Source organism: Meles meles, chromosome 3 (genome assembly GCF_922984935.1).
Source record: "Meles meles chromosome 3, mMelMel3.1 paternal haplotype, whole genome shotgun sequence".
In the NCBI taxonomy this organism is placed as follows: domain Eukaryota; kingdom Metazoa; phylum Chordata; class Mammalia; order Carnivora; family Mustelidae; genus Meles; species Meles meles.
In genome coordinates this window covers 123,022,367-123,041,221 of record NC_060068.1, presented here as the reverse complement: position 1 = coordinate 123,041,221, position 18,855 = coordinate 123,022,367, and the positions used below count along the sequence as shown (strand labels likewise).

The following is an 18,855-nucleotide window of genomic DNA, read 5'->3' as shown; positions in this document are numbered from 1 at the left end:
GAGGATAGAGACTCAAAAAGCATGGAGACTCCATACCCCTTCCCACAAACCTTGCCCTAAGCATCTCTTCCATCTGGACAGTACTGATGTACATCCTTTTATGACAAACCAATAATCTAATAAGTAAAATGTTTCTCTGAGTTCTGTAAGCTCCTCTAGCAAAATAACCAAACCCAAGGACGGGGTCATCAGAACCTTCAATCTGTAGCTACTCAGAAGCACAGGTGACAATCTGGACTTCCAGTTAGTGCCTAAATTAGGGGCAGCCTTATGGGAATGAGCCCTTAACCCATGAAATCTGACACTGTCTCAAGGTAGACAGTGTCAGAATTGAGTTAAATAGTGGGGACATCCAATCAGTCTTCTTGGACAGTTGGAGAATTGTTTGGTGGTGTTTGAAAAAACACACATTAGAATTACAAATACAATTGACCCTTGAAGGACATGGGGATTAAGAGTGCCAACCCCCTTGCACAGTCAAAAATCCAGGTATAACTTTTGACTCTCCCCAGATTTTACTACTAATAGCCTACTTTTGACCCAAAGCCTTACCAATAACATAAGCAGTGGATTAACACAGATTTTGAATGTTATATGTATTATATACTGTATTCTTACCATAAAGTATGCTAGAGAAAAGAAAATATTCTTTTAAAAAATCATAATTACCATACTGTAAAAAATCCGCTTGTAAGTGGACCTGTGCAGTTCAAATCCTTGTTGTGGAAGGGTCATCTGTACCTGTAATTGCCTACTGTGTGCTACACGTTAGAACACAGTGTGACTAGAGAAATAGCCCTGCCATCACAGACTGGTGGAGAACACAGACAAAGCTGACAAGCAGTTATTGTTCAATATGATGAGGCCCATGACTGATAGGCAGAAGGACAGTGAGAACATAAATGTAATCTTGGGCAAGTCCTGGAAGGATTTCTAAGTGATACTCAGGGTTTCTTGTAGCATCATTCGGTTCTGTGTATTACATAAACAGGTAAGTAAAATACAACTAGGAGTTATGTGCAGGGGCAAAAAGAGGCCAGTATGTTTTCCACTTTCCCATGTGGGAAATGTTTCATGCTTCTAAGGTAATTAATAAAACAAATGAATTCCTTTACCTCTCTCATTTGGCACCAAGAAACCGCCCACTGGTTCCATTCTGTCATATTGGTGCCAGAGAGAACTCAGGGTTATCTTCCATACATTGAATGAAGTAATGCCCATAGAAAGCTTAGTTTGGATTTACTAGAGTGTCGGTGAATACTTTTTTTTCCCAGGAGCTAGGAAGCAGTGTTGTTAAACAGTGAGACCTGTGAATAGGAAATTGGAAAAGTGGTCATTTTCCTGTGTAATCTTGAGCAGTCTCCTAACCACTATTTGATTTTCCCCATCTAAAAAAAATGGGGTTCATGATACCTGTCCCTTGAATGCACATTCTTAGTGAGCCAGGAGAGACAGTATAATGAATGAGCTCTCTCTTGGCCAAAAGGAACATAATCTAAGTAATTAAATATTTAAAATAAAATTTTATTAATGAGATGAGGGAAAGATAGGATACATAGAGAAAGATATTTTGTCACCTATTTTTCTTGGTTGCTAATTGAGAATTTTACCATTTTAAATCAGCTACAGTATGGGGAAAGGCCATGATTTCAAAAAACATGAGCATTACTATTAAAAAAAGCAAAAGGTAAATTAGGCAATGTGTAGTAGGATTCTCTGCATATATAGATATATGGTTTGTAGAATATCATTATGTTGATAATGACTCCCCCTTTTTAAAAAAATCTATGAAGATAAAAAAAATTATTTCATTGAACTCTTCAGAAAAGGTTATCTCCCACAATCAAGCTAATTTCCAAAGAAAGTGGAGGGGGGAAACAGATCTGAATGGACAAATGGGGTGCAGTATAATAGAGAATTTTTATTCATTTGCATGGTAGATGGTCATCTTGAAATAAATATGAAAAGGAACAAAGTTGTTTGTGCTTTGAAAATTGAGAAGCATTGTTCATCATGCATAATTGAACAAAGTTGAAATTTGTAGGTATGAAACCAAAAAAAGCCACAGCTATGATAGCTATTACAGGAAATGGAGGAAATTAATAATAAAAGACAATACACTACCTCATAAATACATGCTCATCATGAGAGTAGAGGATGAGAGCATTAAGCAAATACCCTGATTAATGTAACAATTTAATCCTGGAATTGGAGTACGGATATTTCAGGATTCATTTGTACAAACAGATAAGTGAGAAAGACAAAATAAACAGCTTACTTTCATAAAGTAAGATTTTTAGACAGTCCTTCTGGATATGTGAAGATTATACTATTTTAAAAGAAAAGTTGGTTATAACTAAGTAAGACGTGTTTGATATGAGGATTTATTAAATAAATAAATAACCGGGTTTCTGTATATTTTAAAAAACACAAAATGTTTTAAGGCAGATTTGGGGCATTTTTGCCTTACATCCAATGATCTTGCTTTTTACAATTTATTCGAACAATGATCCTGCTTTTTATAATTTATTCTAAGTAGCTGCTAGGAGCTATGATTTTTAAAAGACTGCATACTAGGAACATAAATTAGGGGGAAAAATTACTTAGTCCTCAGTATTCACTGAGTAAAGTTTAAATTAACCCTGATTAGAACTTCTTTGAATACCTTTTTGATGCATAAAATGATTTATCAGAACATGTGTTTCAGTAAATTTTGGAGGGTTTTTAGAAAGAGCAAATAGTGTAAGAGTAGTTTACTAGAAAGGCTTTTCTTTTATATCATGCCGACATGTGTGATTCACTTTATCTTTTTTTCTGTCGGCTATTTGGTAGAAGTCCACAATTTGCCAAAATGGTTAATAGGACACAAATATAGACATTTCATGTGATGTACCATGTAAATGTAAACCTTTGTAGTTACATGTTTCTGTAGCAAGAGAATTGTTTTAAAAGGCATGTAATTTATTAGCTATCGGTAGCTTCTTTATTGCCTTGCCGCGCTGCAGTAATAAATAAAAGAAAGTGAACTGATTTTACAAATGGCACACAAGGTGCACATTTTGTGGAAAAAAAGTCTTTTTTTAAAGAATTGGCATTAAATCCTTTTTTTGTGATGACAAAGAGGCTAAGAGTGCAAACTGTATTTTCTGTTTATCGAAAACAGTCTTTTTTTCTCGGGGGCATTTTTTCCTATGATCATCAAGGGATTTCAAAAGCAATAAAGTGTGGAATCATTGTTCGACTTGAACAGTATTAAAACTTAGGTTTTAATTTCAGTGAAGTAATAAGATTTGAACCTGTCTCACATTACAGCACTGTAAGGCATTTAGCAATTGTATTTTAAAAGAGGTTTTTAAGATGCAGCTCACTTGTAAGCTAACTGTCTGTCAGTAATTAATAGTTTTTCTTCAGCATAGGCTGTTGTGATCAGACCAAGAAATATCTGTGTTTTTAGTAACACGTTATGATAATTGTGAGTGCTTATTTCTAATTAGTCTAAATGTCTAATAATTTTCAGCTTGCTTCTCTGGCTGCTTAATAGAAAAAAGAGAGGAACATGTAAAGCTACAGTGTGTCTTTGGGCTTTTAAAAATATGAATGTACACACACATGTGTATTTCAGTAAGCTTTACACCTAGCAAGATGATACGTCAGTTGACTCATTCATTAACCACATATTTTGTCCTTCAATATCATTTCCTGGTTTTCAGACATCACATCATTTGTATATGTAAAAACTGTTGCCAGATACGGTACTGTATGTACAGCTAAACCCAAACTGACAATCTGGATTCTTCAATACTCAGCATTGAACCCATCTTTACTTTTCAAAAAAGGCTTTAAAATATGAGCATTTCTATTAGATCAGTGTGGCAACATACTTGCTGATGAAAGATTGTATTTACCATTTTGAATTGCTATTGAAAATAATTGCCTCTACAAAAGGAAACATCTGTATGATAGCACATGGTTAAAGCTGCCATCAATTTTTAACATTTGAGGGTTGAGCTATGACCTTTTATGATGACTGTGAACAGTAACTGCCTCCATTAGCCATAAGTTTTGTTTCTTTATTTTAGTAGATGGCCTAGACTGTAAATATTAGAGAATCTAAAATAAATCAACATATTATCCTAAGGATACAAAATGTAAGAGCTATTTGTGGTTGGGAACCTTTGACAGATAGTTTGGATGAAGCAGATGATTGCCTGCCTAGCGTATCTGGTCTCCATTGCTATGCCTGCAGGCAGTTTAGTGCTATGGTTGTATATTGATGTCAGGGTTAGTACTGAGTGGCTAGCAGTGACAGATGTCTATAATTACAGGCAATGCTTCCAGTATTTCTGAAAAGCCAGCCTATGTTGAACAATTATCTTATTTCTGCCTTGCCAAAGAGCATGTTCCAATTGCTAGTATTAGCAATGGTGAATATAGTGCTTCATCTGCTGCCTTGGGACAAATGTGGGAAAAGCACTTGGTTATAAAACATAAATGCAAAATATTTTTCAGCATTTTGAATTAGTTAAGTTCAGTGTTTTCCTAATTTTTATCTCCCCATAATGTCTCTGTTGAAGGGATCTTGAAATATAAAATCACACTTGGCACACTTATTAAAATTTTGTTTTCCCCTAGGCCTGCATGGCTCCCCAGTGCCAGTATCCCTTGCTTTACTGAATAGATGTGTTTAAGCAAAGTTGGCTTTGAAACAACTTTCTTCAATGTGAATTACATTTTCTGATTGACTTCTGTGACAATATTGGACGTACGTTTCAGTGGACAATCTCCCACACCTTTTGATGGGGAGAATTGTAGTAAAATGATAGACAATGTTGAAATATGCAAAACACCTTAGTACACTGGTATCTTTACATTTGCTGAGACACACAATTCTCAATTTTTGTTTTAACCCTTTCTGTTCAGCCTTCAACCCTCATTGTCCTTTCCTGTCTCTCAGTGTTCACCACCACTTCCTTCCACTCTCCATCTTGACCTACTTTCCTTCTTTATGGTCCAAGTTCTCAACTCTCCTTTTCTCCTGGTCATTTGCATGTGTGAGACACGGGCTGTAATACCACACTCCCCAGCCAGTGCAGTTGCCTGACACAGTACGCTCCAACCCTGCCATTCCGAAAATCCTCAAAGTTCTAGTGTTAAAACATTGTCCATGCTTTAAGTTACAAAGTCTGTATTTTCAGTTAAAGTAGAATGAGAAATGCCTAGGGAATAATCAGTTGAAGATATGTTCTGTCTTCAACCTTACTCTAACCTGTATTGGATTTCTCCTTTTGAGCTTAACCACTCTGTGGGAGTTACTCATGCCATTCTCATGGAGTCTTCTCAGCAGTATTTTACTTAGTTAGGTATGATAACCTTCATTTTACAGAATGGGAAAAAGATTTCAGGAAGGTTTAAAGACTTGTTCAGTGACCAACCCTGCGTTAGACCAAATCATCCTACTCTAAATCCAACTTTGCTTTCCACTCTGTCACATTGCCTATGTATGTGTTTAGGTGTGAATTTAGGTATATGCTCAATTTCAAATGTAAAGATGATTGAGAGCATGAACATAACAAGTTTCATCCCCATCTTTGCTGTCGTATTTCGCAAGGAAACAAACTCATCTCTCCAAGCACAGATTGGGCCTCTTATCCGGGCTGGCTATCAGTCACAGGAGAACTAAGCTACTTCTAGATCCTAGATATTTGATAGAATCCATCCTACTATATAAGAAACAAACCGCTCCATAGTCTAGTATCAAAGACCAATACTATATTCATGAAAAAAATGTGGCCCCTTTCGGTCCTTACTGAGCCTGCCACACAAAAACTCTTTTGATGATTTAAAACTCTAATGATGGTTTCTGGAACCCTTTCTCTGTGTGCATTAATTTAGCAAAGAAAATTTGGAGAATTGGTTGGACTCACTGATCAGAAGACTTCCGTAATTTATTGGCCTCAAGGCTGTAAATCATCTACTTACCCAGTGAGTTGAGAACTTATCCTGGAACTAGGAAACAGGAACGAGTAATGACTCCAAAAAGGAAGATGAGGGCTTTGAAATCAAGAACTTAAGTGATACAGATGAGCCCTTGAGATAAAACATCACCTGTTGCCACAGAATATTGTTTTTCCTCCTGTCTCCTCTCCCATTGCTATTCTGTTCCTCCTCCTAGAAGATAGAAGATTAGAAGTTAGGCTGCCTTTCATTAGGGCTCACTCCCCTCTAATCACTCTGTAACCAATGCTAAAGCTACACATGTACCAGCTTAGAACGGAGATCTACTTTCCAGTCTAGTCCAGATAAAGCACAAAGAAAAGGAACCATCATCTTGGTGCATGCCTCATAATCTTAAAGTCAGACTAAGGTTTAATTAGGTGTTAATTAGTAGCAATAGTGGCTGATGGCTGGCCACCTGTTCTGAGGACTAATAGCTAGTGTTTATTTGGTCTTACTGTATACAAACAGCTTTCCAAATGCTTCTGCCAGGATGCCGGCAGAGGTATAGCATGTTATGACAAAAATAATAACAACACTTAGGGAAAGTTAACTCTGCTCCAGGACTGTTCTAAGTGCTTTGCATGAATTAACTACTCCAGTCTTCTCAAAAATGTCATAAATTAGTCCTACTGTCATCCTCATTTTTTTATTCAAGAAAACTGAGGTTTAGAGGGTAAAGAACTTGATCAAAATCACTCAGTAAGTGGTAGAAGCCTACTAGTCTTGGGCTTCAAACTAGGTCTTAACCATTTCACTAGACTCCTAATTTGTGATATTATTGTTGTTATTCTTTCCATTTTACAGATGAAGAAGCTGAGACTCTGAGAGGCTAACAACTAATTTAGGATTACAGAGTTACTTCCTTAAATAAAAATATTTATTGAATGCCTGTTATCTGTCAAGTACTATGCTAGGCTAGCAAGTAGCAGAGTCTCACTCAAAACCCCACATTCCGCTACATATATATGTTCTGTGTTTCCTCCAAGGTGAAGTTGCCAAAAATACATATGCAATTAACTTGCCCATTTCTGTTTTACTGAGAGAAGAAGATGCTTCCTGGGTAACTGTGTCTTGTCTTGGTTGGGGTTTTGCATGTGTTTTAGCTAATTTTCAACATGGAGAAGTGTTCAGGAGAAAGATTAAGGGAAGGAGGACTTAACCTGCTGCCCCAAATATCACCTACCTAGAGAAACCAGGTATTAGAATTCAAAGGCATTAATGGGCCACCAGAAGGTGAACCATGATCTCTTGCATTTGGAGTAGGTTAAAGTTTTCACTAACTAGGCTAGCATGAAGGACAGAAATTGAAAGTCAAAACAGATTATGGAAACAACATTTTTGAGTAAAATTTGAGAATGTAATGAAAAAAATGAACATAATGAACATAGCTGATCTGACAGAGTAGTACAAATACAGCTGATGTGATTGACACCCCACTTGCCATTCTGTGGGCGATTATTCCTCTACCCTCCATGTCAGGTGGTTCTTCCCAGAGAGAGTTGAGAGTCTCTTAGGAGGAAAGTGCAGAAGTTGCTTTGGATGTGGAAAATGGGACATGTTTCAGAGAGGCAGTGTGGAGACAGAAATGGAATATTAATAGGTAACATGTATGAATAAAATAAAGATGTTAGACGTGGAGATGGGGACCTGGTAAAGTCTTAATATCCACTGTAATTGAAATTGGTGTGTTTTTAGAGTAGAGGATTTAGGGGAGAGTGTGTGGCAAGAATTGGATTAGTGGTAGAAGACTGTATGAGGTACTTAGCTTCTGAATAAATGAGTTCCATTTATTAAGAATGTACTCTTACCCATGCAGAGGTGGCTCGGCCTGCTTCAACCCTTAGCCCCAGTTGCCACCCTTCTATAATGAGAGGATCTCATGAGCAACAACAGTACTAAGAGACTCTTTAAAAAGTTCTGTCAACGATTATTTATAATTTGTTCTTTTCTAGGACTATCCTTTAGTAATTGGTTTCTTGAATTCTTCCATGGAAGCAAACCCATTGTGTAATCTATGTAACCACATCAAGGCTTTGAACAGCACTTCACCACTGTCTTTGCTTATAGCTTCCAGAATAAAATCAAAGTCCCCAGAGCACTTTAAGTGACAGCCACAAAGACCCTAAGCCACATCCTCCCTATATTTGAAGTTGGGAAAGCCTTTTGCTCTTCCCTTATCCCTATCGTCAGGTGCCAGGTCCCTAAACTCTGTGCTTTTTAGGTTGTACGCCTGAGGAGTGATGTGTCCAGAGTTCCAGAGAAAGCTTGGAAAATAGTTAAGGTGAGTTGAGTTGCTGGTTATTGTGGTGGATCACCGAGCCTTTACGCTTATCTCACCACAGCCCCAGGTTCTTGTTACTAAAATAGGTACATGCTCACAGTGATAAGTGTAGAGGTGCCTTGTCTCGGTTCCCTCTTTATGCACTTTATAACCCTACAGTATTCATGTTTTATAACCAAATGTTCAACCGTCTGCTAGTGAGCAGTATTAACTGCAGAGACTCTGCTTAGCGTGATTGCATAGTGTGAAAGCAGCCTAGGTTTGTTTCTCAGTTACATTTCTGAAGTGGCCAATTCTAATGAGTTATTCATACCTGCAAGGAGAAAGTTTTCTTTGGCTACATGAATAGCATCTCTTTCTGAAGGGTATCTACAGTATATGTATCCCTTATGCCAGAGTATGTTTCTGGTGGACACCTTTGAGAGGGATGAGGGTTATAGTAAAAAAAAAAAAAAACTTTCATGTCCCAATTCTCCACCTCTACCATCACCCTTTCACAAATTTCATCCAACATCAACTTCTTTCCTCTAAATTCTAATCATGATATAAATTTGCCATTGCAAAGGACTATAAATAAAATGCCTGAAATGCCCCCCCTTTAAACCGTGGTCTCAGAATCTTCCACCAGAAATAGTCAAGCCTTCTTCTAGTAGCCTTGTGCCATAGCCATGGTTAGCTTCTCCTTGTATGAGCTTGGGAAGATAATAATATTTACCCAGTGCTTTCCCATGGTTTTAGCCACAGAAGACTAGTCTAACAGAAGCTTGGCCCCAGACATGGAGTGAGTTGGCAGCCAGCAGGAGCAAAGCTGTGTCAGGACAAATGTACACTCCCCATCTTCTCTAGTTGGCTTTCAGCTGGTTGCACCACAGGAGTCTTTCTATGGGCGGTGTATCCTGTGACCAATAACTGGTGCACTCGACCCGGGTCCCTCTTGGCTAGTGAAGGCCTGTCGGGAGACATTAGGTTCATGCTGGTGGAGATCCTTAGTCAGTGACTCCCTGAAGGAAAATGAGGCAAACAGCCAGCTTCTGTTGAACAGGTGGTAGTTAGACCTTAGATCTGGTCAGGGCCGGGGGGTTGAGGGGGTGGAGGAAGACAGGAGGCAGGGAAAGTATCTCTCCAAAATTACCAGTATTGCTGGTTTTCACATTGTACCTGTACTCCTCTTTCAAATAAATGGTTATTTAGAAACGAATCCAAAAATATCTCTGACAGCATCTGGAGCCCTTCCTTAGCAGTCTGGATTTGGGCCCAAGTTAGGAATGGAAACCCCACTGGGGTGCAAGCAAAAGAGGAAGCATGTTCTTAGCCATGCATCAGTGGAGGCCCCTACTGGGAGAGGGGATTATCACAAGGCAGCAGGCAGCCCTGCACCCCAGCCTGCTGAGTTCATGCTTTGTGCCACAGGATGTGGAGCGAAGGAAATGTGAGGCCAAAGTGGTCGCTCCAAGTTTTCTTATACAATGGCTTATTCAAGCAGATTGGGAATGCCTCTTAAGAGATTTGTTAGGTACATGTCCCCTTAGCAAGATGGCCACCACAGATGGTGGGTTCAGATAGTCTAATTGAAATAAACATTTAACATTCACATTTATTTTGTATTCCATAGTCAGCTTTTCTTTTATCAGTTGCCATTCTGTATTCCACTGAATGAGGCAAGCAGAATTCTAACCTTTTACCAGTTGGTTTCCATCATTAACTATGGTTTTAAAATTAAATTCTGCCAGAGGATTTTTTTACCTAATTTTGGTCTTATATTTTGTGATGCTACTTTAAATGATATGGAAAAATTAGCCAAGATTAACATGTATCTATTCAGTAACACTAAATTTTTGTATTTAATATGAAGCAATGATATTTGTACCATTATGTCTTTTGACGTGGTCATAAGGTAATTGTGATGATCATGTTTTATTCTGCTTCAAGCATTAATGAAAGACTGCAGTGTCTTTAGTTCCAAACGGTTTAGATCCAAGCCATTAAATCCTCTATTCCCTCTTATACCTCTCCTTCTCCTCCTCCACCCCCTACTGCAACCCCCACCTTTTACTTCAATGGGTCTCTTCTATAGAAAGCACTGCATTGACGTCAGGGGCACTTGAAGCCTAAGACAAAAATAAGAAAATTGGTTTCTTATTCGTAATATCACACTAAGTTCCAAAATTCTTTTCCTAAGAAATGTTATTGCTTTCACTATATTGGATTCTTTCTGGTGACAGGTTTTGTTTTACCAAATTACAACCCGTTAAAAATCTTGATAAATCATTTCAGCAGATTGAAGCAATACTTTAAAATGTACAACAATTACTGGGGTTTTTAAAAAAAAAATTTGTGGCATCGATTTTGTATTATTAGATGCAAATTTTGGAGAATAAATTGGTTCAGGAAAGTATATCATCTGATGGGAGAATACTTTGTTGTTGATTTCCACAGCTTTGCTAATTTTCTGCATTGAACCTGCTTACAAAAGCTCTTTGAGAAGTTATAACAGCTTAAACATTTATAGAAGACCTAAGGGTATTAACTTACTGTAATTTTCTGAAGATTCATTATCCAAAATCTTAATTCACTATAACAACTCTTATGAAAACCTATAGAATGAGTGTTTTCTCTTATTTTCTTATTTGCACAGAATGAGAGATTCATTGTTCTTTTTAATTTGTTTCATGTGGTGCTTTTGAGTGCATTTCATAGAGGGCTGTTATTGAATTTCTGTGACTGTCATTATATATCCATACAACCTTTAGGAACTAATATGCTGGGTTTCCCAGTTCTGTAATCTACTTCAAATTTAAGGATTGACATAATTAGTTTCTTCTAAGTTATAACCAGAATGTTAGAGACAACACTGCAGATACCCAAGACCAGGAATTAGGATTGGAAAAAGAAAGCAATTTAAAAATTATCACAGCACATGCTTTTATTCTTTATTAAATTAAATTTACAACTCAGAATCTTATTGCTATTTGTATGTTTATTCCTTGTCTGGTTTTCTTATCATGTCTGGTTTCCCTTTTAAAAAGCCAGATACAAGATCACTTAAGCTACCTGCCTGTGCACAGGCAATATTCATCATTTGGTTAGTTGAGGAGTTAGAGGATCTATGGGTTGTTGAAGCATTATGTGCATACCCAAATGCTTCTTTCTGAAATTGAAAAGTAAAATAAGTGGAGTCAAATAAACAGATACAAGGAAACAAACATATAAGACAGTTTTTTAGGAACATGCCTTTTCAAATCTATAATAGTAATGATTCCTTACATTTTTAACAACTTTCTGTATTTCAAGAGCTAGAGAGATGGATGAATGGTTAAAATGGATAATTTTAGTAGAAAAAATGCAGGTTTATAGCATGAAAGTTTGAAACTTTATGGCCTTTAGCGAATACCATTTCTGACCATGATTGGAGTGTGTGAATTGACTGACTATATACGGAAAGATTTCAAAGTTACTACAGATTTAAGGTTTTGTTTGTTTTAACTTTATCTGTGCAGTGTGGAAATCTTCAAGGTAAGCACCCTCTTACTTTTCTGTTACTTTTTTTTGTAGTGAGCCTTCTCTTTGAAATGGTATTAGCTGACAGTTTTTAGCGCCTACTATGAGACAGGGTCCATTGGAAAAGCAACATTTGTTGAGTGACTACTAAATGCCAAGCGCTGTATTAGGTATCATCATTTCATCTGCTCAAAAGCCATTAAGTCCGTATTATTATTCCTGTTTTACAGGTAGGAAACCAACATTCAGAGACTTTAATCTAGTTAGTGGTTGGTAGATCCAGAATTCAAATCCAGATATCTTTGGGATCAAAGCCCTTCTACATTGCTAAGTTTATCAAGAGAATGTTCTAATTACTTCTGGATATGTTTAAAAAAAAAAAGAAATTCCCTGCCATCTGGCAGCACATGCTTGAAATAGTGGAGGAAAGACATATGCACATGGAAAATTAATACTAAGGCAAAACTGTATTCTGTTGTATCATATGGGAAGTGCCACTAACAGGCTACCAACAGTGTATACTCTCAGTATCAAGTGAGGGGAGCTCTTCTTACTGCATCTATAAGGAGAGCTTCTTCCAGTAATATTATTTAAGCATTAGCACCACATCTTTTTAAATAATGAAATTTTACCAGGGTTACTTCTGGAGAGTAGAATTTTGGGTCTGTCATTTTCACAGAGAAAAAATTCTGTGCAAAAAACCATACCTTTTATGGGTGTTTTCCTTTAGTTAAAAAAAAATTTTGAAAGAAATGAAATCAGCCAAAATGTGCATTTTAACATTACATTCCTTTTTTATTCATTTAACAAACAGTTATCGAGTATTAGGGATGGGAGATAAAAGAGCATCATCTCTGCCCTCAGAGAGCTTACAGTATAATAAAGAAATACAAGCATATTTTTAAAAGGAAGAAGAGTGGCAGGAAGGCACAGATGGCCAGGCAAAACCAACTTGAAATGAGCGCACATACTGTTATGTGAAACACATAACCAAAGGCATAGCCATTTTCAACTTCACTGTATCCCTCAGAGAAGATTGGACAACACACATGAGCTTACTGTCTTACTTCTTAAACCTTTGCTTATTTTTCATAACGATCTAATTACCTTAATTGATTCTGAAGTAAAAAATTAGTTCTATGAACTTAAAGGAAGGGTGTTTTTCTTTTTCCCCTTCTTGCATTCCTATGCCAACCTCTGTATCCTTCCTTTAAAAGAGTATTGTGATGTAAGGTTCTTCTTGATGTAACAAAAATTTTTTCAGTGAAGTGATAGAAGTTTTAGAAAATGTTGAAAACCCCTAAATACTGTTTTAGAATTTTTCCTGTAGAAAGCCTTCACTGACTTGTGCTTTGTGGTAAACATTCTTGAAGAAATTTATATCCTCACTGGACAGACTACTTGCCATCCCCAAATTATATATGTCAATGATATAATTGAATTCCAAATGTTTGAAGACATTTTCATATTATCTGCATGATCTCTGAATGATAAGGTGCCTTGGAAAATGTGAGACAGTCTTTTAAAAGAAATGCAGTAATCATACATTGATTTTAAATGACCCTGTCACACGTGAAAACAAATCAGATTGTTGCTCTTAATGAGCTTTTCAATTTACTATTCAGTAGATCAGATAAGTGGATTTAAGAGGTAATGATCCTGTTTAGTACTCAAGCTTGACTGTCAGATCCTAGTAGTGGAGAGAAATCCCTAGGGACAAAAACGTTGACACAGTTCTAGATGGGATAATGGGAATCAAAGCTAATGGATGATAAAAGGAATGGTGCAAGTTACAAGGATAATTGTGGATTAAAGCACTGCCATGTGTCAATGTTGACTGTTTTTTCTAGTATCTTATTGGGTCAAATCTGATGCTCTGAGAAACTGTTTTGACAGCAGAGCACAACAGACCTGTCTGCCTGCCTAGCTTCCTCCTTTCTTGAAGTCAGGGACACCACAGAGAACTTTGTTGTAAGAACTGCCAATGTTTTTTTTAAAAAAAGATGTTTTTTAAATGTTCAAATGTCTTGAATGCTTAAAATCACATTTTAGTTATTTTTTTATTATTCAATGTGGCTTGGGTAAAATAAAAATTAGATTAATTCTGAGCATGCCATTAATAAAAAAAACAGCATTTCTGAAGCCTTGAAAATGTAAACTTTGATTTTACAAAAATATGATACAGTGTGGGTGGGCAGGGAGTGCGGGGTAGATGGGAACCCGGACATTTACAGTGTGAGAAATACCCTGAGAGAGGGATAGACCAGACACTGTGGAAACGTAAAGGAGAGTGCAACTCATGCTTCCTGGGAAGGCAGAGAAGGCTTCCGAGGAGATGACTTTTGAATGGGAATCAGGGGGGAGAGAATGAAGGCAAAATGAATAGTATATGAACTCCTAGAAATCTGAAATTGCATGAGAAGCCTCGGTTGATCCATCAGTATTTAATTGTAGCTTCAGGTGGAGATGAGGTATGTTGGGGCCAAGTTGTAAAGGGCCTTGTGTCCCATGAATCATACCCATTATCAGATTTTCCAAGGGCCCTATTTACTCCCATCCAAGAGGGAGGTTTCAGATTATGCTGAGATAAGGGAAACTTCCCCTTCTAAATACATACAGCTCTGTGCTCAAGGTTTCTGATCACCGAGGACTGGTAGTAACTCACTTCCCAAGATTTTCTCTCTCTCACTCCCTCTTCCCCCTAAACATCTTTCAAACACAGTGATGGCGTCACTCTTACGAAAGATGAAGGCCTACTCTCATGAGCAATGTCATAAATACAGTGATTGAAATGCGTTTCTGTAGGGCTTAAAAATGAGCAGAAGAGGCAGCAGGAATGTGAATCTCAGTCTTCCCCAGCTTTTCCCCTCCACCTTTCTGCCCCTTCTGTCCTTCTCTTGCCCCCTCCACTTGGCCCCTCCTTTCCCTCTCTCTCTCCCACTGATTCACTACCAGGCTGAGCAGCTTCTGGTTATAGGACTTAGGTTGAAAGCCCAGAACATGAGCTTCTACTTTGCGTAGTGTTGCAAATCCGGGTATGAGATCTCTGCAATGAACAGCCTCCTTCCCCTGTATAACCCTATAATTCTGGGTGATTTGTGGTGCCCTGCGATTTTTATCTCCCCTTCGTGACCTGTGGCAGTATACCAAGCTGGTGTTGACATGTGAAAAGCAAAAGACATAGGGAGTGAGAGCTAAGTTGCTATACCATACCCTAGGAAATAGGCGAATCAGGAGAAAGTGAGAGAACACAATCACAGGGGCAGGGGATCAAATCACAGAAGAGAAATCCCATACAGCTGGTGTCTGGCAGGGATAACCTGGAATCACACCAGAGCATCAGGGAGCATGGAGGTGTCAACCCACCTCTCAGCTTTGCCAGGCTATTAGGGAATATTCCATTGGCTGCTGGTGGCATTTTCCCACTTGAAGTGGGGTATGTGTTTACAAGCTCAATGTGGCTTGGGTTGGGACTGAAATGTTGCACCCCAAAGTCTGCAACCAACACTTCCTAATTGGAAGCTTAGTGGATTCCCAGGCCCTGATGTATTCAGCAGAGAATCTGTGAGCCTGGGATTTCAGTTTCAGCATGGAAAGTAAGACCTATCTCTATATTTGGGGGAACTTAATTGAGAGATTTTTGAGGAGGATGTCTATAAATTCTTTAATTTCCTCTTACTTTTGAAATCCTTCTTTTTACAACTAACATAATCCTGAATTATTTGATGGTTTGCTGATATCTGGAATAGATAGGAATTTTTTTTAATTGTTGGAGCCTTTTATTGAAACACTCCATTTTTTAGCCCTTTATATACATACACCCATCTTCGAGAAAGGGGTGGTTTGAGAGAAAAAAATTATGTGGTGTTCTGGGAACAAACCAAGTACATGAGTGTGGGTGTGTATTTCAAAATAAAGAGAGGTACTTCCTGGAAGAAAAAGAGAGTAAATTATTAAATTATACTTTTTTTAAAAATCCTTCATTTGCTCTCCCTACCCACTCCTTTCTTCAGTGTGGATGCAACAATGCTTTAAATCTTAGTCGCTTGAAAATATATGTTAATGATAAAGCTTTTAACAATTATGTTTTCATCCAGGTATATGCCCGTATGTCAGAAGTTTTAGGAATAACAGATGACAACCATGTTCTAGAAACATTCATGACAAAAATGTGAGTTCTTTGATTTTTCTTTTGTTGTTGTTGCTTTGAATGTTATAGATATTTTTACTGTGTTTAAATCTGTTAATAAATTTTAGCTTTTAAATAAAAGACCTTTTTAAATTATGCTATAATTCTTAGAATGGTAACATTGTTTTTAATTGAAATTTAATTTCACATATTTAAAATTCACCACCCAAAGACTTTCTGATTTGTCAAGGTACCCATACAACTGCAGTAGGCAACATCAAAACATGGTTTTAAAATGTTTACAGACTTTGATTCCTCAAGTCAGTTGGGCAGCATTTTTGTTTTTAATTAGAACGAAAATACCCAATTTCAAAGACCAACTGAAGAGATTATTGCAAACTGGAATCATTGGGAGAGGTTTGATTGCCTTAAGACAGGGCATTCATTGATTCCAACAAGAACTTATGGCTATCAGAGACATACTCATGGAAACTTCCCTTAAATCATCCTTTATAATCTGTTAGCAGAATTAACTGGCTTGTAGTCATGGACACAATTTTGTACATTTAGCCTGAATTTGTATGCCTCCATTTGGCAACCCACTTTTATATGTGTAATGGATAGACAGTACTGTGTTGCTTTCAGAGAACAGAGCTACATAAACAATCATGACCGTAAGAAGTGAGCTTTGGAGCCACAAGTTTGATGGTTCATTTCTTGGCAGTTAACTGTGAGCCTCTATTTGATTTCCTTTGTAACTCTTGCTGTCATTCCTGAATATGTTTATTTTAGATACAGATTTGATGTTTCTTCTGTGAGATAGGCAATTTTTTCATTTATAAAACTAAATTTAGAGAATTATATACCATTTGGAGAACAGTGTTTGTTATACATTGATTGGATATAATTTTGATTATGCCATTAAAAAGAATAGAATAGAAAATGCTCCAGTGGTATTTAAACCTGTTTTTCAACTTTATGAGATATTCCTGCTTTAGGTGACCTAACTTACGTAAATATATGTGTTTTTCCATGTTCTTTCTATACAAGCAAATACCTTACTTACAATTAAAAGCATTTTTCCCCCCATACTTAGTGTTACAAATCTTAAATACTGGGGAAGATGCGAGCCTGTGATTTCAAGGACTCTTCAGTTCCTAAATGACCTTTCTGTTGGATATCCTTTTTACTGTATATCTGGTAATGTATAGAAACACCATAATGCGTGCATTCTATTGGCTGGGTATATATGTTCATAATGTTTGTAATTGTTTAAAACAAAACAAAACAAACCCTTCATTTAGCCTTATGTGTAAAGGATGGTTTTGAAAGATTTATATTAGCTACCAACTATGAACATTTATTTAGTCTCAATTGAATTCATATGGATATATAGATTCCTAACTAGTTAAAGTTATGTTTTTATCCATCCAGTTTAATAAATGGGTACACAAGAAAGTATGCAACCACATGTGTTTTAGTCTGTGATTTTTCTTAATTGTCAGGGAGTTCTTGTTTTAAAAGAAAGCTTGTAACTAATTTGAAGAAGGTCAAGATGTTCTAAAAATATTACCTTCTAAAAATTGAATTCCTGAGGGTAAATACTATAGCTTCAGTATTCTTCAATTGAAAAGAATATTATTTTGATTAATTAAGAGGCACAAAGGAGTAATAGGAAGAAAATTATATAAGTTTTTTTTTTTTTACCACTTCTTAGATTATTGCTGCCACCAAATCAACAGCTTTTTTACTCTAAAATAAGATTTCCCATTATGCATTAAATGTTTGGGTTTCTATCTTTAGCAGATTTTTAAAATCTAAAACCAGAATCATCCTTTCTTATTATATTATAGTTAATACTATTGTTCTGTTTCTACCAATGAGAGAGAAGCATGCAGATTGTCTTTTATATGTTAGCTATCAAATACATAGGAGTTATGAAAAATAAGTGTTGGTTTAGTTAACCACCAAGATTAGCTGATATTTAAATATGAGAACAGCATTCTGAAAATCGGTGGCATTGGATGGAAATTTTTAATGCAGGTTTACTGCAGGAATATGTTTGTATTAGTTAAGTTTAAAATTGTGTTCCTTGGGAAACCATAAAAGATTTCCAAAGTATTAGACACCCACTTTTGTGCTGGAATTTAATATGCAACTTTTTATTGGAAAATAATCGTCCTTGTCTGGCAAAATCCACCATGCAATATTTCTGTTAGTAGGTATAATGTAATAAAGACAGGGAGGGCTATTTATCACTACAAATTTTGAGGATTTCAGGATTCTTTTTATTATTTTAATATATTTCTTTGATATTAAATCAGAAAAATGATAAATTACACCTGTCCAGGCTGTTTTTCCTTTTTACTGGAAAGTGATGTACAACCCAATTCCAGTGGTCATTTTGGCTTTTTAAGATATGTATTTTTTCTTATTAAAAAAAACCTCAACCTGTATTTTTTTTAATAATAATGCTGAAATACTCTTTATTTCTAACATATGAAGTGGTTTATAAGTACTTCCTAGTCTTGCAAACTCTGGCCTTTTCACAATGAATTACTTTGAGAGCATATTATCTGGAAGGAAGCCTGTGTTATTTTACAGCACGTATCTATTGTTTAGATTTACCCTATTTTTTAGGGTGGAATTGAAATCTCATACAAAATTAATTTGATTTGTATTCTTTTTGGTATAATTTGCAAAATGCCTAATTTATTTCTATCCACTATTTAAGTAAGATCCTTTTCCTATCATCTTATATCTCTTATATATTCTCTAATCCTAAAATTAGAACCTTTTGTTTCATAAGCTATTTAGTGCTTTTGAATACTTCTTCTTGAAGTTCATAAAGAATCATATTTTCAGAAAACTTATTAGATAAAACAAAAGCTATACATTTAAACCAAGGGGTACGAATGATTTCAGCTTGGGTACACGGATTTATATTTTT

At 36.4% G+C, this 18,855-nt stretch overlaps 1 protein-coding gene across 2 annotated transcripts in view; it reads left to right on the top strand.

The window, feature by feature from the left end:
• Positions 1-18,855, top strand: part of RANBP17 (RAN binding protein 17) — a 325,143-nt gene that overhangs the window by 216,432 nt on the left and 89,856 nt on the right. Inside the window, exons 15-17 of one of the 2 annotated variants that reach the window (XM_046000974.1) lie at positions 8,219-8,278; positions 15,874-15,947; positions 17,002-17,082. In XM_046000974.1, coding sequence (XP_045856930.1) covers positions 8,219-8,278; positions 15,874-15,947; positions 17,002-17,082 — 215 coding nt within the window. The remainder of the gene's footprint in view (positions 1-8,218; positions 8,279-15,873; positions 15,948-17,001; positions 17,083-18,855) is intronic. The other variant, XM_046000975.1, reaches the window with a different exon arrangement.